Source organism: Carcharhinus amblyrhynchos, chromosome 13 (genome assembly GCF_965287045.1).
Source record: "Carcharhinus amblyrhynchos chromosome 13, sCarAmb.v2.hapA, whole genome shotgun sequence".
Lineage (NCBI taxonomy): Eukaryota > Metazoa > Chordata > Chondrichthyes > Carcharhiniformes > Carcharhinidae > Carcharhinus > Carcharhinus amblyrhynchos.
Genome location: NC_137336.1, coordinates 71984486 through 72010035, shown reverse-complemented (window position 1 = coordinate 72010035; position 25550 = coordinate 71984486). Strand labels below are relative to the sequence as shown.

Below are 25550 nucleotides of genomic sequence, written 5' to 3'. Positions count from 1 at the left end.
GGGCTCAGGGCATTGGGGACTCGGGGGGATCGGGGAGATCGGGGGCTCAGGATATTGGGGACTCGGGGGGATCGGGGGAATCGGGGTCTCAGGGCATTGGGGACTCGGGGGGATCGGGGAGATCGGGGTCTCAGGGCATTGGGGACTCGGGGGGATCGGGGAGATCGGGGGCTCAGGGCATTGGGGACTCGGGGGGATCGGGGAGATCGGGGGTTCAGGGCATTGGGGACTCGGGAAGGGATCGGGGAGATTGGGGGCTCAGGGCATTGGGGACTCGGGGGGGGGGATCGGGGAGATCGGGGGCTCAGGGCATTGGGGACTCGGGGGGATCGGGGAGATCGGGGGCTCAGGGCATTGGGGACTCGCGGGGGGGGATCGGGGAGATCGGGGGCTCAGGGCATTGGGGACTCGGGGGGATCGGGGAGATCGGGGGCTCAGGACATTGGGGATTCGGGCGGATCGGGGAGATCGGGGGCTCAGGACATTGGGGACTCGGGGGGATCGGGGAGATCGGGGGCTCAGGGCATTGGGGACTCGGGGGGATCGGGGAGATCGGGGGCTCAGGGCATTGGGGACTCGGGGGGGGATCGGGGAGATCGGGGGCTCAGGGCATTGGGGACTCGGGGGGATCGGGGAGATCGGGGGCTCAGGGCACTGGGGACTCGGGGGGATCGGGGGCTCAGGACATTGGGGATTCGGGGGGATCGGGGAGATCGGGGGCTCAGGGCATTGGGGACTCGGGGGGATCGGGGAGATCAGGGGCTCAGGACATTGGGGACTCGGGGGGATCGGGGGCTCAGGGCATTGGGGACTCGGGGGGATCGGGGAGATCGGGGGCTCAGGGCATTGGGGACTCGGGGGGATCGGGGAGATCGGGGGCTCAGGGCATTGGGGACTCGGGGGGATCGGGGAGATCGGGGGCTCAGGGCATTGGGGACTCGGGGGGGGATCGGGGAGATCGGGGGCTCAGGGCATTGGGGACTCGGGGGGATCGGGGAGATCGGGGGCTCAGGGCATTGGGGACTCGGGGGGATCGGGGAGATCGGGGGCTCAGGGCATTGGGGACTCGGGGGGGGATCGGGGAGATCGGGGGCTCAGGGCATTGGGGACTCGGGGGGATCGGGGAGATCGGGGGCTCAGGGCATTGGGGACTCGGGGGGGGATCAGGGGGATTAGGGAGATCGGGGGCTCCGGGCATTGGGGACTCGGGGGGAGCTAGGTTTCTGGAGGCTCAGTATTTTCAGTTTTCCCTGTTGTGATCCCGTTGTATGGTCTCCACCGATTCCCGTTCTCGGAACAGTGAGAGATTCTGTGAAGAGACCAGAGAGAGGAGGTCACAGCAGGGCAGGGACACTGGGATCTTGCTGTGCTGGTGCAGCTGGGGGCTGATCGGCTCTGAGGACGGGGTGGAGCCGGCGGGGGGCGGGGTGGAGAGAGAAGCACTCACCCTTTGAGATCCTCGCCTCTGCGCCTCTCTACCTCTTGGCGAGTCTCCGCAGGAAGAAGCAGGTTACACTGGCGATGATGGTGATGGTGACAATCAGGGAGATGGCAGCTCCGATCACCATGGGGATCACCAGCGTATCCGCAGCTGAGAAATTAAAACAAAGGTTACAGCACGGGAACAGGCCCTTCGGCCCACCAAGCCTGCATCAGCCATGCTGCCAGATTGAACTGAGGCCCCTTACCCTCCCAGGGACCATACCCCTCTATTCCCATCCTATTCATGTACTTGTCAAGATACCCCTTAAAACTCACTGTGGTATCCGCTTCCCCTACCACCCCCCGCAGCGAGTTCCAGGCACCCACTACTCTCTGTAAAAAACTTGCCTCGTACATCTCCTCTAAACCCTGTCCCTCACACCTCAAACCTATACCCCCTAAACAGCAGAGATCGAGGCCCTCTGCACCTCACACACACACACACACACAGACATACACACACATACACACACACACACACACATACACACAGACATACACACACACACACACACACAGACATACACACATACACACAGACATACACACACACACATACACACACACACATAGACACACACACACAAACATACACACACTCACACACACACACACACAGGCAGACACACACAAACAGAAACACAGACACACATAAACACACATAGACACTCAATCTCGCACACACACGCAGACACTCTCACACACACACACACACACGCACACACAAACACAGACTCACACACATATACACAAAGACACGCACAGACACTCACACACACAGACACGCAGACACAGACACACATACACGCACATACACTCAATCTCACACACACAGATACACACACACATACGCAGACCCTCTCACACAGACACACCCACACACACACTCACACGTACACAAAGACACACACAGACACATAGACACAAACACATTGCTCATCCCGCCCAGGCTGTGAGATTCCTCACCCTCTCACCAACACCCACCCATCCCCCGCCCTCACCCTGTCCCTGACAAGCCATGTGCCGGGGTGGGTGCTCCAAACTCACCTGACAGGTAGAGGAAGAGTGTGATGGGTTCCGAGCGGGCATACGCTACCTGGTACCCACTTGTGCCCGGATGGTGTGCCCGACAGGTGACTTCACAGCGGTAGAGGCCCTGGTCACCCTTCTTGGCTCTGTGAATGCGCAGGCGGAAGCAGAGGGGTGAGGGACGATCCAAGCTGAGTTCGCTGCCCGCCGCAGTCAGCCCACGCAGCACAGTGGGCAGACTCACACCCCGGTAATCCACCAGTGCCAGGGGGTCCTCCTGCTCTCCCCACCAACTCACTGACAGCAGCAGCTCCGCACCCTCTTGCTCCTGACCCAGGCTCACATTGCAGTGCAGATCCACTGAATCACCCCGGTAATAGGTAAAGGGGGCAACAGAGGCCACGACACCCAGTTTCACATCTGCCGTGAGAAAAGGAACAGAGGCGTGAGGCACAGAAAGATCCCTCACTCCCTGTACCCTTTAATATCCCACCCAGTCTAATCCCACTCCCCACACCCTTTAATATCCCACCCAATCTAATCCCACTCCCCACACCCTTTAATATCCCACCCAATCTAATCCCACTCCCCACACCCTTTAATATCCCACCCAGTCTAATCCCACTCCCCACACCCTTTAATATCCCACCCAGTCTAATCCCACTCCCCACACCCTTTAATATCCCACCTAGTCTAATCCCACTCCCCACACCCTTTAATATCCCACCCAATCTAATCCCACTCCCCACACCCTTTAATATCCCACCCAGTCTTATCCCACCCAGTCTAATCCCACTCCCCACACCCTTTAATATCCCACCCAGTCTAATCCCACTCCCCACACCCTTTAATATCCCACCCAGTCTAATCCCACTCCCCACACCCTTTAATATCCCACCCAATCTAATCCCACTCCCCACACCCTTTAATATCCCACCCAGTCTTATCCCACCCAGTCTAATCCCACTCCCCACACCCTTTAATATCCCACCCAGTCTAATCCCACTCCCCACACCCTTTAATATCCCACCCAGTCTAATCCCACTCCCCACACCCTTTAATATCCCACCTAGTCTAATCCCACTCCCCACACCCTTTAATATCCCACCCAATCTAATCCCACTCCCCACACCCTTTAATATCCCACCTAGTCTAATCCCACTCCCCACACCCTTTAATATCCCACCTAGTCTAATCCCACTCCCCACACCCTTTAATATCCCACCCAGTCTTATCCCACCCAGTCTAATCCCACTCCCCACACCCTTTAATATCCCACCCAGTCTAATCCCACTCCCCACACCCTTTAATATCCCACCCAGTCTAATCCCACTCCCCACACCCTTTAATATCCCACCCAGTCTTATCCCACCCAGTCTAATCCCACTCCCCACACCCTTTAATATCCCACCCAGTCTAATCCCACTCCCCACACCCTTTAATATCCCACCCAATCTAATCCCACTCCCCACACCCTTTAATATCCCACCCAGTCTAATCCCACTCCCCACACCCTTTAATATCCCACCCAGTCTAATCCCACTCCTCACACCCTTTAATATCCCACCCAGTCTAATCCCACTCCCCGCACCCTTTAATATCCCACCCAGTCTAATCCCACTCCCCCACTCGCTCCCCACACCTTTTAATATCCCACCCAGTCTAATCCCACTCCCCCACTCGCTCCCCACACCTTTTAATATCCCACCCAGTCTAATCCCACTCCCCACGCCCTTTAATATCCCACCCAATCTAATCCCACTCCCCACACCCTTTAATATCCCACCCAGTCTAATCCCACTCTCTTTTCCCTTGAAAGACGCCAACTGAGGGGGGATCTAATAGAGGTATATAAGATTATGAAGGGTATAGATAGAGTAAACAGAGGTAAGCTATTTCCTATAATAGAGATACGTAAGACAAGGGACCATGGACTTAAGGTGAGGGGGGAGAGGTACAACACAGATATTAGAGGGAGGTTTTTCACACAGAGGGTAGTGGGGGTATGGAATGCTCTGCCAAGTAAGGTGGTGGAGGCAAACACGCTGGAGTCCTTCAAGAATAACTTAGACAGCCACATGACTGGGTTGGAGATGGGTGGATATAGGAGATTGTTTTAAATAAGGGTCATTAGCATTGGGGCGTCCCTGGTAATGTAAATGGGTATAGTATGATAATAATGTTTTTTTTTCTCTTTCATTCACAGGTTTTAAGTCGGTCCACCTCGTGTCCAATGAGGGGCATACAGACGATGGGTCGTACTTGGGCTGCTCTTGGTTGTTCGAGATTGGCCTAGTGCTTCATGTCGTTAGTGTGTGCCTAAACCGGACCAGATACTGGGCAAGACGACAGCTCACTGACTATCACTGTTTGCTGTGCAGACACAAGGATTTGGGCCGGTGTCTGTGGGAGTTTGCGCATTCTCCCCGTGCTTGCGTGGGTTTTCTCCGGGTGCTCCGGTTTCCTCCCACACCCCAAAGATGTGCTATTAGGCTGATTGGAGGTGATAAATTGTCCCTAAATCAGTTTCCCTCAATCTGGATGGCCATAAAACATTAGATAGGGGTCATGGGTAGAGAGGGGGACTGGTGGTGTTGAGATGGTGGCGCAGGCTCGTTGGGCTGAAGGGCCTGTTTCCCAGGCTGATTTTGTTCTTTGTTAATATCCCACCCAGTCTAATCCCACTCTCCCCTCACCCTTTAATATCCCACCCAGTCTAATCCCACTCTCCCCTCACCCTTTAATATCCCACCCAGTCTAATCCCACTCCCCACACTCTTTAATATCCCACCCAGTCTAATCCCACTCTCCCCTCACTCCCCGCACCCTTTAATATCCCACCCAGACTAATCCCACTCTCCCCTCACCCTTTAATATCCCACCCAGTCTAATCCCACTCTCCCCTCACCCTTTAATATCCCACCCAGTCTAATCCCACTCTCCCCTCACCCTTTAATATCCCACCCAGTCTAACCCCACTCCCCACACTCTTTAATATCCCACCCAATCTAATCCCACTCTCCCCTCACTCCCCGCACCCTTTAATATCCCACCCAGACTAATCCCACTCTCCCCTCACCCTTTAATATCCCACCCAATCTAATCCCACTCCCCACACCCTTTAATATCCCACCCAGTCTAATCCCACTCTCCCCTCACTCCACACACTCTTTAATATCCCACCCAGTCTAATCCCACTCTCCCCCTCACTCCACACACTCTTTAATATCCCACCCAGTCTAATCCCACTCTCCCCCTCACTCCACACACTCTTTAATATCCCACCTAGTCTAATCCCACTCTCCCCCTCACTCCACACACTCTTTAATATCCCACCCAGTCTAATCCCACTCTCCCCCTCACTCCACACACTCTTTAATATCCCACCCAGTCTAATCCCACTCTCCCCTCACTCCCTGCACCCTTTAATATCCCACCCAATCTAATCCCACTCCCCACACACTTTAATATCCCACCCAGTCTAATCCCACTCTCCCCTCACTCCACACACTCTTTAATATCCCACCCAGTCTAATCCCACTCTCCCCTCACTCCCTGCACCCTTTAATATCCCACCCAGTCTAATCCCACTCTCCCCTCACTCCCTGCACCCTTTAATATCCCACCCAATCTAATCCCACTCTCCCCCTCACTCCACACACCCTTTAATATCCCACCCAGTCTAATCCCACTCTCCCCCTCACCCCACACACCCTTTACTATCCCACCCAGTCTAATCCCACTCTCCCCCTCACTCCACACACTCTTTAATATCCCACCCAATCAAATCCCACTCTCCCCTCACTCCACACACTCTTTAAGATCCCACCCAGTCTAATCCCACTCTCCCCTCACTCCCTGTACCCTTTAATATCCCACCCAATCTAATCCCACCCTCCCCCTCACTCCCTATACCCTTTAATGTCCCACCCAGTCTCATCCCACTCTCCCCTCACTCCCTGTACCCTTTAATATCCCACCCAATCTAATCCCACTCTCCCCCTCAGTCCACACACTCTTTAATATCCCACCCAATCTAATCCCACTCTCCCCCTCACTCCCTGCACCCTTTAATATCCCACCCAGTCTAATCCCACTCTCCCCTCACTCCCTGCACCCTTTAATATCCCACCCAGTCTAATCCCACTCTCCCCCTCACTCCCTGCACCCTTTAATATCCCACCCAGTCTAATCCCACTCTCCCCCTCACTCCCCTCACCCTTTAATATCCCACCCAATCTAATCCCACTCTCCCCCTCACTCCACACACCCTTTAATATCCCACCCAGTCTAATCCCACTCCCCACACCCTTTAATATCCCACCCAGTCTAATCCCACTCTCCCCTCACTCCACACACTCTTTAATATCCCACCCAGTCTAATCCCACTCTCCCCCTCACTCCACACACTCTTTAATATCCCACCCAGTCTAATCCCACTCACCCCTCACTCCCTGCACCCTTTAATATCCCACCCAATCTAATCCCACTCTCCCCCTCACTCCACACACCCTTTAATATCCCACCTAGTCTAATCCCACTCTCCCCCTCACTCCACACACTCTTTAATATCCCACCCAATCTAATCCCACTCTCCCCTCACTCCACACACTCTTTAATATCCCACCCAGTCTAATCCCACCCTCCCCCTCACTCCCTGCACCCTTTAATATCCCACCCAATCTAATCCCACCCTCCCCCTCACTCCCTATACCCTTTAATATCCCACCCAGTCTAATCCCACTCTCCCCTCACTCCCTGTACCCTTTAATATCCCACCCAATCTAATCCCACTCTCCCCCTCACTCCACACACTCTTTAATATCCCACCCAATCTAATCCCACTCTCCCCCTCACTCCCTGCACCCTTTAATATCCCACCCAGTCTAATCCCACCCTCCCCCTCACTCCCTGCACCCTTTAATATCCCACCCAATCTAATCCCACTCTCCCCTCACTCCACACACTCTTTAATATCCCACCCAGTCTAATCCCACTCTCCCCCTCACTCCACACACTCTTTAATATCCCACCCAGTCTAATCCCACTCTCCCCTCACTCCCTGCACCCTTTAATATCCCACCCAATCTAATCCCACTCTCCCCCTCACTCCACACACCCTTTAATATCCCACCTAGTCTAATCCCACTCTCCCCCTCACTCCACACACTCTTTAATATCCCACCCGATGTAATCCCACTCTCCCCTCACTCCCTGTACCCTTTAATATCCCACCCAATCTAATCCCACTCTCCCCCTCACTCCCTGCACCCTTTAATATCCCACCCAGTCTAATCCCACCCTCCCCCTCACTCCCTGCACCCTTTAATATCCCACCCAGTCTAATCCCACTCTCCCCCTCACTCCCTGCACCCTTTAATATCCCACCCAGTCTAATCCCACTCTCCCCTCACTCCCTGCACCCTTTAATATCCCACCTAGTCTAATCCCACTCTCCCGCCACACACTCTTTAATATCCCACCCAGTCTAATCCCACTCTCCTCCTCACTCCCTGCACCCTTTAATATCCCACCTAGTCTAATCCCACTCTCCCCCTCACTCCACACACTCTTTAATATCCCACCCAATCTAATCCCACTCTCCCCTCACTCCCTGCACCCTTTAATATCCCACCCAGTCTAATCCCACCCTCCCCCTCACTCCCTGTACCCTTTAATATCCCACCCAGTCTAATCCCGCTCTCCCCCTCACTCCACACACTCTTTAATATCCCACCCAGTCTAATCCCACTCTCCCCTCACTCCCTGCACCCTTTAATATCCCACCCAATCTAATCCCACTCTCCCCCTCACTCCCTGCACCCTTTAATATCCCACCTAGTCTAATCCCACTCTCCCCCTCACTCCCTGCACTCTTTAATATCCCACCCAGTCTAATCCCACTCTCCCCTCACTCCCCGCACCCTTTAATATCCCACCCAATCTAATCCTGCTCTCCCCCTCACTCCACACACCCTTTAATATCCCACCCATTCTAATCCCACTCTCCCCCTCACTCCACACACTCTTTAATATCCCACCCAATCTAATCCCACTCTCCCCCTCACTCCACACACTCTTTAATATCCCACCCAATCTAATCCCACTCTCCCCTCACTCCCTGCACCCTTTAATATCCCACCCAATCTAATCCCACTCTCCCCCTCACTCCACACACTCTTTAATATCCCACCCAATCTAATCCCACTCTCCCCTCACTCCCTGCATCCTTTAATATCCCACCCAATCTAATCCCACTCTCCCCCTCACTCCACACACTCTTTAATATCCCACCCAATCTAATCCCACTCTCCCCCTCACTCCACACACTCTTTAATATCCCACCCAGTCTAATCCCACTCTCCCCCTCACTCCCTGCACCCTTTAATATCCCACCCAGTCTTATCCCACTCCCCTCATCACTCCCCTCACCCTTTAATATCCCACCCAGTCTAATCCCACTCTCCTCCTCACTCCCTGCACCCTTTAATATCCCACCTAGTCTAATCCCACTCTCCCCCTCAGTCCACACACTCTTTAATATCCCACCCAATCTAATCCCACTCTCCCCTCACTCCCTGCAACCTTTAATATCCCACCCAGTCTAATCCCACTCTCCCCCTCACTCCCTGCACCCTTTAATATCCCACCCAGTCTAATCCCACTCTCCCCTCACTCCCTGCACCCTTTAATATCCCACCCAGTCTAATCCCACTCTCCCCTCACTCCCTGCACCCTTTAATATCCCACCCAGTCTAATCCCACTCTCCCCTCACTCCCCGCACCCTTTAATATCCCACCCAATCTAATCCCACTCTCCCCTCACTCCCTGCAACCTTTAATATCCCACCCAGTCTAATCCCACTCTCCCCCTCACTCCCTGCACCCTTTAATATCCCACCCAGTCTTATCCCACTCCCCTCATCACTCCCCTCACCCTTTAATATCCCACCCAGTCTAATCCCACTCTCCCCTCACTCCCTGCACCCTTTAATATCCCACCCAATCTAATCCCACTCTCCCCCTCACTCCACACACTCTTTAATATCCCACCCAATCTAATCCCACTCTCCCCTCACTCCCTGCATCCTTTAATATCCCACCCAATCTAATCCCACTCTCCCCCTCACTCCACACACTCTTTAATATCCCACCCAATCTAATCCCACTCTCCCCCTCACTCCACACACTCTTTAATATCCCACCCAGTCTAATCCCACTCTCCCCCTCACTCCCTGCACCCTTTAATATCCCACCCAGTCTTATCCCACTCCCCTCATCACTCCCCTCACCCTTTAATATCCCACCCAGTCTAATCCCACTCTCCCCCTCACTCCCTATACCCTTTAATATCCCACCCAGACTAATCCCACTCTCCCCTCACTCCCTGCACCCTTTAATATCCCACCCAGTCTAATCCCACTCCCCACGCCCTTTAATATCCCACCCAGTCTAATCCCACTCTCCCCCTCACTCCCTATACCCTTTAATATCCCACCCAGTCTAATCCCACTCTCCCCCTCACTCCCTGCACCCTTTAATATCCCACCCAGTCTAATCCCACTCTCCCCTCACTCCCTATACCCTTTAATATCCCACCCAATCTAATCCCACCCTCCCCCTCACTCCCTGCACCCTTTAATATCCCACCCAATCTAATCCCACTCTCCCCTCACTCCCCGCACCCTTTAATATCCCACCCAATCTAATCCCACTCTCCCCTCACTCCCTGCACCCTTTAATATCCCACCCAATCTAATCCCACTCTCCCCTCACTCCCTGCACCCTTTAATATCCCACCCAATCTAATCCCACTCTCCCCCTCACTCCCTGCACCCTTTAATATCCCACCCAATCTAATCCCACTCTCCCCTCACTCCCCGCACCCTTTAATATCCCACCCAATCTAATCCCACTCTCCCCCTCACTCCCTGCACCCTTTAATATCCCACCCAATCTAATCCCACTCTCCCCCTCACTCCCCGCACCTTTTAATATCCCACCCAATCTAATCCCACTCTCCCCCTCACTCCCCGCACCCTTTAATATCCCACCCAGTCTAATCCCATTCCCTCCGTCATTTCCACATCCTAATATATTGGCCCTTAGAGAGACAAACTCAGACTCTCTCTCACCATTTGGCCGTACGGAGACATGTGCCAAAAGGATTGTCCTTTCTAGAATCTTCTTCCACCTTCCATCGGGGTCTTCGATCCACTCAGCGGCCGTGCACTCGTACTGACCTGAATCCTGCGGTTTCACGTGGTCCACTCTCAGGTGGTAGCTGTCACTTTTCACCTTCTCCACACCGATCTGACCCTGGGCATACCGGGCCCAGCATCTCCCATGCTCCTGGCTCTGCACCGTCAGGTCCCGCCCGATGCCAATAACCATCTCGCGCTCTCCGGACCCACTCCTGTTGAGGCTGAAGGTGACCGAGAGGTGGGTGTGTAGCGCTGTACGGGACGCAGCACGACACTGGAGGGCAAGTGGCTCCCCCTCACGCAGAATGAGGCTGGGAGGGTCGCCCGAGGGCCCGCCCAGCAGTAGTGTATCCGTGAGGACTGTGAGGGAAAGAGAGAAGGAGGAAGAGCGAGAGAGAAAGAGAAAGGAAGATGGGTATTCAGAGAGAGTAACAGACGGATTGAGATAGTGAGGATAAAAACTATCTCAATCAGCGAGGGACAGTGTCTCAATATATTACCGTTACAATCCCAATAGCCCCTAAATCCACTTCAGATCAGCCATGATTTTATTGAATGGTGGGGCAGGGTTAGGTGGCCTACTCCTGCTCCTATTTACATCTTAGCTGGGAGGTGGTGGGTCATGCAAGGGCTGCTCTTGGGTGTTTCGAGAGTTGCCTAGTGCTTCACATCGTTAGTGTACGCTTAAACTGGACCATCTGACGGGCAACATGACAGCTCAGTGACTATCACTGTTGGCTGTGCAGATACATGGATTTGGGCCAGTGTGTGCGGGAGTTTGTGCATTCTCCCCGTGCTTGCGTGGGTTTTCTCCGGGTGCTCCGGTTTCCTCCCACACCCCAAAAACGAGCTCTTAGGCTGTTTGGTGTAACAAATTGTCCCTAAATTAGTCTTCCCTCAATCTTCCCCAATAGGCGTAGACAAAGGTCATGGGTAGAGGAGGACACTCATAATGTTAAAATGGCGGCGCGGGCTCATTGGGCCGAAGGGCCTGTTTCCCGTGCTGTGTTGTTCTTTGTTCTTCTTTATTTCTTATGATCTTATCCCTTTCAAACTGGACAGGTTACACTTGGGCAGGACGGGGACTGATGTCCTTGGAGAGTTGGGGTGGGTGGTATTTGCTAGAGTGTTTGGGGAGGGTTTGAACTAAGTTAGCAGGAGCCTGGGAACCTATGTAAGGATTCAGAGCAGGGGGAATTAATAATAAGTGGAAAAGACAACAAAGAAGAGAAATGATTGGCAGAGAAATCAAGGACCAGAGTTGGGTAAGGACATTGTAAAAGCTGGTTGGAACAGAACAAGGAATGTTAAAAGGACTAGCCTTAGGATTTTGTACCCGAACGCTCAGAGCATTTGTAATAAAATTGATAAAGTAGTTGCATAAGTAGATGTAAAAGTTGGGATTATGGAGACGTGCTCCAAGGTAACCAAGAATGGGAACTAAAGATTGAGGGCTATTTGGAAAGAGGAACAAAAACAAAAAGGGGGTGGAGTTGCATTGTTAATTAAAGAAGATATTGGTATGACATTAAGGAAATTATTAGCATAAATGACATGGAATCTGTATGTGTCGAGTTAAGAAACGCCAAGGGGCAAAATACATTGGTGAGGATGGTAGACAGAACTATAGTGGTAATGTTGGGAAAAATATTAGACAGAATGATGCATGTGTTAAAGAAATTTTGGGTGACTTTAATCTGTGTACAGATTGGGTGAATCACAGTACAACAGAGGAGACATTTCTGGAGTGCATCTGGGATGGTTTTCTGGACCAATATATTGAGAAACCAACAAGGGTACAGGCCATCTCGGACTGGGACTGTGCAATGAGAAAGGATAGGCACCACAACAGCTCAGTGACTATCACTGTTTGCTGTGCAGCTACATGGATTTGGGCCAGTGTCTGTGGGAGTTTGCGCATTCTCCCTGTGGTTGCGTGGGTTTCCTCCGGGTGCTCCGGTTTCCTCCCACACCCCAAAGATGTGCTCTTAGGCTGATTGGTGTAACAAATTGTCCCTAAATTATTCTCCCCTTAATCTGGTTTCTAATGGGGGTACCATAAGCATAGACATGGGTCAAGGGTGGAGAAGGAAAAGCACAATGTTAAAATGGCAGCGCGGGCTCGTTGGGCCGAAGGGCCTGTTTCCTGTGCTGTGTTGTTCTTTGTTCTTTGTTTGTTCTTTGATTAGTTGGCAGTCTATAAAGAGACAATCCCCAACCGCGATGACTGGCTGTTCACTCTCCCTCTTCAGAATGGTGTGGAGTCAGAGACATACAGTGCAGAAAGGGACCTTAAGTCATAATCTTTGTCCAGGTGGATATTGAGGTAGTTCATTCTGAGTCACAATAAAGGTAACTGAGGGTATGAGGCATGAATTGGCTATGATGGACTGGGAAACATTTCCCACAGGAAGGGAAATGGATGGGCAATGGCTGGCATTTAAGGAATGAATAGGTGAACTCCAAAAGTTGTTTATCCCTATTTGGTGCAAGAGTGGTAAAGGAACTGCAACGTAACTATGACTTACAAAGGAAATTAGAGATAGTATCAGATTCAAGGAAGAAGCATACAAATGGGTGAGGAAAAAAACAATGGACCTGAGGACTGGGAGCAGTTTAAAATTCAGCAAAGGAGGACCGAGATTGATTAGGAAGGGAAAAAAAGTATGAAAGTAAGCTAGTGGGGAATGTAAAAACTGACTGTAAAAGTTCCTGTAGGTACGTAAAGAGAAAAGGATTGACAAAAGTGAATTTAAGTCTGTTACAGTCAGGAACAGAGAAATTCATAACGGGGAACAAATCAATGGCTGAGGAATTAAACCCGTACTTTGCTTCAGTCTTCACAAAGGAAGACATGAATAATGTACCAGAAGTGCTGAGAGAAACATGTTTTAGTGAGGAGCTGAAGGAAATCAGCATTAGTGGAGTTTTGGGGAGATTGATGGGACTGAAGGTGGATAAATCTCCAGGTCCTGATAATCTTCATCCCAGAGTACTTCAGGAAATGGCCCTGGAAATAGTTGGTCATTATTTTCCAAAATTCTTTGGGCTCTGGAATAGTTCCTACAGATTGGAGGATAGGTAAGGTAAAAAAGGAGATAGAGAGAAAACAGGGAACTACAGTCCAGTGAGCCTAACGTCTGTACTGGGGAAGTTGCTAGAGTCCATTATCGAGGATTTTATAGCTTAGCATTTGGAGGCAGTGGTATAAAGAGACAAAATCAACATGGATTTACAAAAGGGAAATCATGCTTTCACAAATCTATTGGAATTTTTTGAGGATGTAAGAAATAGAATTGATCGAGGAGAGCCAGTGGATGTGGTTTATTTAGGCTTTCAAAAGGCTTTTGGCAAGGTCTCATATAATAGACTAGTACATAAAGTTAAAGCACAGGGGGTTGCAGGTAATGTCTTGAGATGGTTAGAAAGCTGGTGAGCAGATTGGAGACAAAGACTTGGCATAAATGGATCTTTTTCTGATTGGCAGTCAGTGACTAATAGTGTTCTGCTGGGACCTGTGCTAGGACCCCAACTGTTCACATTAGGTATTAATGATTTGGAAGAGAGAACTGTACGTGTTATCTCCAAATCTGCAGATGTTACGAAGTTGGTGGGAGAGTGAGTTGTGAGGAGGATGCAGGGATGTTTCAGCCTGATTTGGACAGGCTGAGTGTGTGGGCATTTGCATGGCAGAGGCTAAATAATGTGAATAAATGTGAGGTCGTCCACTTTGTTAGCAATAATAGGAAGGGTGTAAATTGAGAAAGGTGGATACTCAGTGAAACATTGCTGTGCATCAGTCGCTAAAAGGTACAGTAGGTAGTAAAGAAGGCAAATGGCATATTGGCCTTCATAGACAGAGGATTTGTGTATAGGGATAGGGATGTTTTGCTGCAATTGTGTAGGGCATTGGTGAGGCCACACCTGAAATATTGTGTGCAGTTCTAGTCTCCTTATCTGAGGAAGGATGTCCTTGCTATAGAGGGAGTACAGCGAAGGTTTACCAGGCTCATTCCTGGTCTGTCATTTGAGGAGAGACTAAGTCAGTTAGGATTATATTCACTGGAGTTTAGAAGATTGAGAGAGGATATCATAGAAATTTATAAAATTATAAAATGATTAGACAGGATAGATTCAGAAAGAATGTTCTCAATAGTGGAAGAGTCTATATTTAGGGGTCATAGTTTGAGGACAATGGATAACCTTTCAGAACTGAGGTGGGGAGAAATTTCTTCAACCAGGCGGTGGTGAATGGGTGGAATTCATTATCACAGAATTTAGTTGAGACCAAAACATTGTGTAATTTGAAGAAAGAATTAGATATAGCTCTTGGGGCGAAAGGGATCAGTGGGTATTGGGTGAAGGCAGGATCATGGTATTAAATTTGATGATCAGCCATGATCATAATGAATGGCAGAGCAGGCTCGAGGGACCAAATGGCCTACTTCTGCTTCTATGTTCTATGCATGTTTCTATGGTCATTCCCCATCCATTCCCACTGTACACAATCCCAATGGATCCAAACCCCTTCCCATTCACCCCCACTGTACACAATCCCAATGGATCCAAACCCCTTCCCATTCACCCCCACTGTACACAATCCCAATGGATCCAAACCCCTTCCCATTCATTCCCACTGTACACAATCCCATGGACCCAAACCCCTTCCCATTCATTCCCACTGTACACAATCCCAATGGATCCAAACCCCTTCCCATTCACTCCCACTGTACACAATCCCAATAGACCAAAACCCCTTCCCATTCACCCCCACTGTACACAATCCCAATGGATCCAAACCCCTTCCCATTCACTCCCACTGTGCACAATCCCAATGGACCCAAACCCCTTCCCATTCACTCCCACTGTACACAATCCCATGGACCCAAACCCCTTCCCATTCACTCCCACTGTACACAATCCCAATGGACCCAAACCCCTTCCCATTCACCCCCACTGTACACAATCCCAATGGATCCAAACCCCTTCCCATTCACCCCCACTGTACACAATCCCAATGGATCCAAACCCCTTCCCATTCACTCCCACTGTACACAATCCCAATAGACCAAAACCCCTTCCCATTCACCCCCACTGTACACAATCCCAATGGATCCAAACCCCTTCCCATTCACTCCCACTGTACACAATCCCAATGGATCCAAACCCTTCCCATTCACTCCCACTGTACACAATCCCAATGGATCCAAACCCCTTCCCATTCACCCCCACTGTACACAATCCCAATAGACCAAAACCCCTTCCCATTCACCCCCACTGTACACAATCCCAATGGATCCAAACCCCTTCCCATTCACTCCCACTGTACACAATCCCAATGGATCCAAACCCTTCCCATTCACTCCCACTGTACACAATCCCAATGGATCCAAACCCCTTCCCATTCACTCCCACTGTACACAATCCCAATGGACCCAAACCCCTTCCCATTCACTCCCACTGTACACAATCCCAATGGACCCAAACACCTTCCCATTCATTCCCACTGTATACAATCCCAATGGAGCCAAAAGCCTTCCCATTCACCCCCACTGTACACAATCCCAATGGATCCAAACCCCTTCCCATTCACCCCCACTGTACATAATCCCAATGGATCCAAACCCCTTCCCATTCACTCCCACTGTACACAATCCCAATGGACCCAAACCCCTTCCCATTCACCCCCACTGTACACAATCCCAATGGACCCAAACCCCTTCCCGTTCACTCCCACTGTACACAATCCCAATGGATCCAAACCCCTTCCCATTCACTCCCACTGTACACAATCCCAATGGATCCAAACCCCTTCCCATTCACTCCCACTGTACACAATCCCAATGGATCCAAACCCCTTCCCATTCACTCCCACTGTATACAATCCCAATGGACCCAAACCCCTTCCCATTCACCCCCACTGTACACAATCCCAATGGATCCAAACTCCTTCCCATTCATTCCCACTGTACACAATCCCAATGGACCCAAACCCCTTCCCATTCATTCCCACTGTATACAATCCCAATGGACCCAAACCCCTTCCCATTCACTCCCACTGTACACAATCCCAATGGACCCAAACCCCTTCCCATTCACTCCCACTGTACATAATCCCAATGGACCCAAACCCATTCCCATTCACTCCCACTGTACACAATCCCAATGGACCCAAACCCCTTCCCATTCACTCCCACTGTACACAATCCCAATGGACCCAAATCTCTTCCCATTCACTCCCACAATCCAATGGACCCAATTCACTTGCCACCCAGTTTCCCGTGCCAACCTTTCAGCTCCACCTTGGCATTGGGTGAGGCCAGGTTCATTCTGTTGTTGATGGCCACCCTGCACTCATAGTCTCCCTCGTCGTCCTTCCGAAGGTTGGAAATATGCAACTGAATGGAGTTACGGGAGAGTTTCTGGAGGTAGATCTCTTTTGCCCTCACGCGGGGCCCATAGGTTGAATCGGGGTACTCCGGATCCTGGGAGCTGATCACCGCGGCTGAGGCGATGGCGGTCTTCGGTTTGAAGACTGACCACCAAAAGTCCAGTTCACCGCTGTCCTTGTCATCTGTCACATTGCAAGGGATGATAGCGTGGGTCCCCTCGACCCTGTAAAGAGGCCCCCTGGGGACACGAACTAGCCGGAGACTCGATATTCCTGTGGGAATGAAAAGATTGCACGGATTGGCAGAGAGAAATCCTCTCAGGCCTAACGAATGGGAGCTGGTGGAGGCCTTTCGGCCCATCGTTCTTGGCCCACCCCACGCTTGACAGCTTGCGGCCGATCATCTGCCTTAGCTCTGCCTTCACGCCCACTTCCCAGTTCCCTCTGCTCTCTCAAGCAACTAAAAGCTCTCAGTCTTGTATCTATTCAGCAACTGAACATCCACAACTTTGGGGCAGAGAACTCCAAAGTTCACAAACCTTCCAAGTGAAGGGACATCTCAGTCCAAAATAGCCATTCCCTTATCGGGAAACAGTGACCCCCACCCTCAGCCCTATATTTCCTAAACAGAAGGGAAACAGTCTTTTAATATAGACATTTTATAGTATATAGACAGATTTCTGATAGACAGGGGAATTAAGGGTTATGGGGAGAAAGCGGGTAAGTGGAACTGATCCACTTCAGATCAGCCATGATCTTATTGAATGGCGGGGCAGGCTCGAAGGGCTAGATGGCCTACTCCTGCTCCTATTTCTTACGTTCTTAATATCTCATGGGGGGAGGGGGTTGGGGACCTGGGTTCAGAGGCAGGGGTGTCAGAACTTGCAGGAGTAGGGGGGTGCTGCCTGAAGTGCAGGTTATGTGGTGGTGGGAAGGAGGGGGGAGTCAGCCCAGTTCACAGCAAAGGGGTTTCCTTGGGGAAAGAGGCCACAAGTAAACTCAATACTCCACATTTGGTCTTACTAAAGCTTTACGAGTTGCGTCGCAGGAACTCACCGCGGTTCCTTAGGCAGCAAACCCACAAGCACTACAATTTAGAAGGAAAAGTGCAGCAGACATGAGGGAACAGTAAAACCATGGAGAGAGCTTTAGTATTTGTTTCCTGATTTCCTGGGGGGTGGGGATGAGATGGAATCTTAGCAAAAGTCTTCTGAAACTCCAAATGCACCACACCCACTGCTTCCCCTGATCGATTCTGCTTGTTACATCCTCAAAAAACACCCATGGTGTTTTCCAAACACAATTTCCCTTCCATAAGTCCATGATGACCCTGCCCCACTCCTACCGTTATTTTTTTAAGGGCCAAGTTGTCATTTCTCTCGGAATAGATTCTCACACATTTTCCCTACTCCTGATGCTAGGTCTGTCATTTTCACTTCCCCCCCTAGTTAAATATCAAGGTGACTTAGGCCACCTTCCAATCTGCGGGAACCAACACCCGCCTCTTTCAACGGGGACGTAGATCGTCAGGAGATTTACCAACTTTCAGCCCCATTAGTTTCTCCAGCACTACATTTTGTTTTGAATACTAAGTTCTCTCAGTTCCTCATTCCCACCAGTTCCTTGGTTTTGCAGTATTTTAGGGACTTTTCTCATATCTCCCTCCATGAAGACAGTTTTGGTTGTTTTTTTTTAAAATTTAATCAAGAGATCTGGGCTGCACTGTACATCCCTGTGCGAGCCAGCACAGGCCATAATGGGCTGAAGGGCCTCTTCCCATCCTGTAAAACTATATGACTCCGTTTGCCCTTAGAGAAGGTGATGGTGAGCTGCCTTCTTGAACATGCAGTGTCTGAGGTGTAGGTACACTCACAGTGCTGTTAGGGAGGGAATTTTGACCCAGCGACAGTGAAGGATACATTTTCGAGTCAGGGTGGTGAGTGACTTGAAGAGGAACCTCCAAGTGGTGGTGTTCTCAGGTACTTACAGCTCTTGTTCTTCTAGATGGAAGTGGTGGTGGGTTTGGAAGGTGCTGCCTAAGGAACCTTGGTGAGTTGCTGCAGTGCACCTTGTAGATGGTACACACGGCTGTCACTGGGTGTCAGCGATAGAGGGAGTGAATGTTTGTGGGTAGGATAACAAATCAGGGGCCTGTTTTGCCAGGACGGTGTTGAACTTTTGAGTATTGTTGGAGCTGCACTCATCCAGACAAGTTGGGAGTAAGTGAGGAGGGGTGTCATAGTTTACAGGGAGACTTGGACAAGTTGCAGAGCTGGGCCGAGAGGTGGCGGATGGAGTTTAATGCGGAAAAGTGTGAGGTAACTCACTTTGGCAGGAATAACAGATGTGTCGAGTATAGGGCTAACGGTAGGACTCTGAATAGTGTGGACGAGCAGAGGGATCTAGGTGTATGTGTACATAGATCCCTGAAAGTTGGGAATCAAGTGGATAGGGTTGTTAGGAAGGCATACGGTGTCTTGGCGTTTATTGGTAGGGGGATTGAATTTAGGAGCCGCAGCGTCATGTTGGTTTAGGTTAGAGGGTCATTGCTTTTTAACTGGTCGGCGCAACATCGGCGCAACTGTTCTGCGCTATAATGTTCTATGTTCTATGTAATTCCATCACATTCCTGACTTATGCCCTGTAGATGGTGAACAGGAGTTGGGGAATCAGGAGGTGAGATACTCACTACAGGTTACCCAGCCTCTGACCTGCTCTGGTAGCCATACATTTATATGGCTGATGCAGTTCAGTTTCTGGCCAAGGATGCTGATAGTGAGGGATTCAGCGATGGTTACACCATTGAAAGTAAAGGGGAGATGGTTAGGTCCTCTCTTGTTGCAGATGGTCATTGCCTGGCATGAATGTTACTCAGCAGTTTTCTTATTCACCATAATAAAATCTCTGTTCTCTCTGTAATGGGCCCACATTTGTCTGACTAATCATTACTGTCTGCCGCACAGCCTGTTTTTATGGCTTTGGCAAGCTTAATCTATTTCACTTTCTATTTTGTTTTCCTACTTTCCCTTTATTGAATTTCAAAAAGCCCCCAATCTTCAGGCCAACTGCTTTTTTAGTCACATTAACTCTGTATCTAACCCCTTGCTGTACCTATCCTGGGAGTGTTTGATGGGGACAGTGTAGAGGGAGATTTACTCTGTATCTAACCCTGTGCTGTACCTGTCCTGGGAGTGTTTGATGGAGACAGTGTAGAGGGAGATTTACTCTGTATCTAACCCCTTGCTGTACCTGTCCTGGGAGTGTTTGATGGGGACGGTGTAGAGGGAGATTTACTCTGTATGTAACCCCGTGCTGTACCTGTCCTGGGAGTGTTTGATGGGGACAGTGTAGAGGGAGCTTTACTCTGTATCTAACCCTGTACTGTACCTGTCCTGGGAGTGTTTGATGGGGACAGTGTAGAGGGAGCTTTACTCTGTATCTAACCCCGCGCTGTACCTGTCCTGGGAGTGTTTGATGGGGACAGTGTAGAGGGAGATTTACTCTGTATCTAACCCCGTGCTGTACCTGTCCTGGGAGTGTTTGATGGGGACGGTGTAGAGGGAGATTTACTCTGTATCTAACCCTGTGCTGTACCTGTCCTGGGAGTGTTTGATGGAGACAGTGTAGAGGGAGATTTACTCTGTATCTAACCCCTTGCTGTACCTGTCCTGGGAGTGTTTGATGGGGACGGTGTAGAGGGAGATTTACTCTGTATGTAACCCCGTGCTGTACCTGTCCTGGGAGTGTTTGATGGGGACAGTGTAGAGGGAGCTTTACTCTGTATCTAACCCTGTACTGTACCTGTCCTGGGAGTGTTTGATGGGGACAGTGTAGAGGGAGCTTTACTCTGTATCTAACCCCGCGCTGTACCTGTCCTGGGAGTGTTTGATGGGGACAGTGTAGAGGGAGATTTACTCTGTATCTAACCCCGTGCTGTACCTGTCCTGGGAGTGTTTGATGGGGACGGTGTAGAGGGAGATTTACTCTGTATGTAACCCCGTGCTGTACCTGTCCTGGGAGTGTTTGATGGGGACAGTGTAGAGGGAGCTTTACTCTGTATCTAACCCTGTACTGTACCTGTCCTGGGAGTGTTTGATGGGGACAGTGTAGAGGGAGCTTTACTCTGTATCTAACCCCGCGCTGTACCTGTCCTGGGAGTGTTTGATGGGGACAGTGTAGAGGGAGATTTACTCTGTATCTAACCCCGTGCTGTACCTGTCCTGGGAGTGTTTGATGGGGACAGTGTAGAGGGAGCTTTACTCTGTATCTAACACCGTGCTGTACCTGTCCTGGGAGTGTTTAATGGGGACAGTGTAGAGGGAGATTTACTCTGTATCTAACCCCGTGCTGTACCTGTCCTGGGAGTGTTTGATGGGGACAGTGTAGAGGGAGATTTACTCTGTATCTAACCCCATGCTGTACCTGTCCTGGGAGTGTTTGATGGGGACAGTGTAGAGGGAGCTTTACTCTGTATCTAACCCCCGTGCTGTACCTGTCCTGGGAGTGTTTGATGGGGACAGTGTAGAGGGAGCTTTACTCTGTATCTAACCCTACGCTGTACCTGTCCTGGGAGTGTTTGATGGGGACAGTGTAGAGGGAGCTTTACTCTGTATCTAACCCCGCGCTGTACCTGTCCTGGGAGTGTTTGATGGGGTCAGTGTAGAGGGAGATTTACTCTGTATCTAACCCCGTGCTGTACTTGTCCTGGGAGTATTTGATGGGGACAGTGTAGAGGGAGCTTTACTCTGTATCTAACCCTACGCTGTACCTGTCCTGGGAGTGTTTGATGGGGACAGTGTAGAGGGAGCTTTACTCTGTATCTAACCCCGCGCTGTACCTGTCCTGGGAGTGTTTGATGGGGTCAGTGTAGAGGGAGCTTTATAAATCTACACTATTGAAGGCTGTTGTATAATCGATGTCAAATGCACGCTGTTCAGATTCGGGTAATGAGGGCGATGAGTCACTCGCCATCTGTTATTAATGTTGTTTTGATTGTCCCAGTTCCCTGGAGTAAAGCCATCAAAATAGAATCAGCCTGACACTCTTCATCTCACACAGACACACTCAGAGACATACACACACACTCAGAAACACACACACACACTCAGACATACACACACACTCAGAGACATACACACACTCAGAGACACACACACTCAGAGACATACACACACTCAGAGACACACACACTCAGAGACATACACACACACTCAGAAACACACACACACACTCAGACATACACACACACTCAGAGACATACACACACTCAGAGACACACACACTCAGAGACATACACACACACATACACACTCAGACATACACACACACTCAGAGACATACACACACTCAGAGACACACACACTCAGAGACATACACACACACTCAGAAACACACACACACACTCAGACATACACACACACTCAGAGACATACACACACTCAGAGACACACACACTCAGAGACGTACACACACAATCAGAGACATATACACACACACTCAGAGACACACACACATACACACACTCAGAGACACACACACACACTCAGAGACACACACACATACACACACTCAGAGACATACACACGTACTCAGAGGCACACACACATACACACACTCAGAGACATACACACACACTCAGAGACACACACACATACACACACTCAGAGACATACACACACACTCAGAGACACACACACATACACACACTCAGAGACATACACACATACTCAGAGGCACACACACATACACACACTCAGACACACACACACTCAGAGACACACGCACATACACACATTCAGAGACACACACACACACTCAGAGACACACACACATACACACACTCAGAGACATACACACGTACTCAGAGGCACACACACATACACACACTCAGAGACATACACACACACTCAGAGACACACACACATACACACACTCAGAGACATACACACACACTCAGAGACACACACACATACACACACTCAGAGACATACACACATACTCAGAGGCACACACACATACACACACTCAGACACACACACACTCAGAGACACACACACATACACACACTCAGAGACATACACACGTACTCAGAGGCACACACACATACACACACTCAGACACACACACACACACACACACACACTCAGAGACACACGCACATACACACACTCAGAGACATACACACACACTCAGAGACACACACACATACACACACTCAGAGACACACACACACACTCAGAGACATACACACACACACACACACACACTCAGAGACATACACACACAGACACACACACACACACACACTCAGAGACATACACACACACACACTAAGAGACATACACACACACACACAGACATGCACACACACATCCTCAGAGACATACACACACACACACACTCAAACATAAACACACATACTCAGAGATAGACATGCACATACGTACTCAGAGACATACACACGCTCACACACATAGACACACACTCAGAGATACACATACACGGTCACTCAAACACACCCAGACACTCACACACACACACATAGACTCAGACATACATACATACAGACACACACAATCCAAAGGTGTGAAGGTTAGGTGCATTGGTGATGCTGAATTGCCCCTTAGTGACCCGGGATGCATAGGTTAGAGGGGTTAGCAGGATAAATTTGTGGGGTTACAGGGATAGGGTCTGAGTGAGATTATTGTTGGAGTAGACTTGATGGGTTGAATGGCCCTTCTCTACTGTAGATTTCTATAATTTCTATGATTGTCATGCACTCTCAGAGGCATACACACCACCCCCCCCCCCCACACACACACACACACACACACACACACACACACATTCTCACACACTCAGAGACATACTCACACATCCAGACACTGACACTCACATACACGAAACACACAATTCACACAGAGAGACATGTGATCTGACACACACAGTCATACTTTGGCACGCGCTCAAACATGGGGTTTGGAGAGAGGAGAGCCTGAGAGTTGGGCATTGGGCAGAGAATTGAGGGAATGGGTATTAGAGGGGAGGAGGATTGGAGAGGAGGAGGACTGGAGGGGAGAGGGATCGCAGGGGAGAGGGAATCAGAGAGGAGGAGGATCGGAGGAAAAGGAGATTGGCATGCAGGGGGGTCAGAGGGGAGGAGGATTGGAGGGGAAGGGAGATCAGAGGAGAGGGGGATCGGAAGGGAGGGGGATCGGAGGGGAGGAGATCAGAGGGAAGGGGGTCGGAGGGAGGGGGATCAGAGGGGAGGGGATCGGAGGGGAGGGGATTGGAGGGGGAGGGGGATCAGGGGAGAGGGGGAGGGGAGGGAAAGGGATCGGAGGGGAGGGAGATTGGAGGGAGGGGGATTGGAGGGAAGGGGGATCGGAGGGAAGGGGGATCAGAGTGGAGGGGGATTGGAGGGAAGGGGAATTTGAGGGAAGAGGATTGGGAGGGGAGGGGGATCAGAGGGGAGGGGGATCGAAGGGAAGGGATGAGTGACGTTTCCTGCAATGTCAGGGCATGGCGGAGTGTCTGATTACCCAGGGGAGGCTGCAAGCTCCCCAGTGTAATCCTCTCCCCACAGACAACACTCCCTCTTCCACACTGGAACAGTCACACCACAATTAGGTGGACCCCTTATTACTCAATCACACAATAACTGCATCCCTTCTGTTCTCAATCTGTCATCTCTCCCACTCCCAATTACAATATCGCTGTCTGTCTGAATCTCTCTCTGTTCCTCCCTCTCTCCGTATCTCTGTCGCTCTCTCTCTCTCTCTCGCTGTTTCCCTTCACTTCACATCAGTCTGCTATCTCTGCCCCTCTGTCTCTCCATCACTCGATCGTTGCACTCTCCCTCCCTCACATCCTTGCTCACCATCAAGCTGTCTTTGCCTTTCTTGATCTCTCTCTCACTTTCAACTGTCTGTTGGTACCACCCTCTCCCTAGCTCTCTGTGTCTCTGACTCTCCCTCTTTCTCTGTGCCTCTATCTCTCCTTCCCTCTCACTATCTCTCTGAGTGTCTGTTCCCCACTCTGTCTCTGTACCTCAATATCCACCTCAATCTCTCTGCGCCTCTATCTCTCTCTCCCTCCATCTCTCTGTGTGTCTGCATCTCTCCCTCCGTCACTCCATCTCTCTGCCTTTATCTCTCCCTCCCTTTCTATGTGTCTATCTCTCCCTCTCTCTGTGCCTCTACCTATCCCTCTGTCTCTGCATCTCTTCCTCCCTCTCAATCATTTCTCACATCAATATTATATAAAGTAGAGGCCTCATAAATCCACTTACCGATAATGAAAACCAGGATGAGAAATATGCTGTGTTCTCTGTGTGGACTCTGCATGGCTGCAGGTGGCAGTGTGTCAAAGCCAAACAGCTAGAGATCAGTAGCAAACACGGTCCGATGTCAAAACCCAATCCAGGAAAGGGGCAGGAGCTGATC

General features: G+C 50.5%; 1 protein-coding gene across 1 annotated transcript; it reads right to left on the bottom strand.

Annotated features, from left to right (window-relative positions):
* Positions 1-1197: 1197 nt before the first annotated feature.
* On the bottom strand, positions 1198-25476 carry igsf8 (immunoglobulin superfamily, member 8). The gene is made up of 6 exons (XM_080201170.1): positions 25397-25476; positions 17005-17379; positions 10647-11075; positions 2530-2931; positions 1448-1591; positions 1198-1309 (listed from the first exon to the last, which is right to left on the bottom strand). Exons 1-5 carry the CDS (start codon positions 25449-25451, stop codon positions 1476-1478), a joined length of 1377 nt encoding a protein of 458 aa, XP_080057296.1. The 5' UTR covers positions 25452-25476; the 3' UTR covers positions 1198-1309; positions 1448-1475.
* Between the last annotated feature and the right edge of the window lie 74 nt (positions 25477-25550).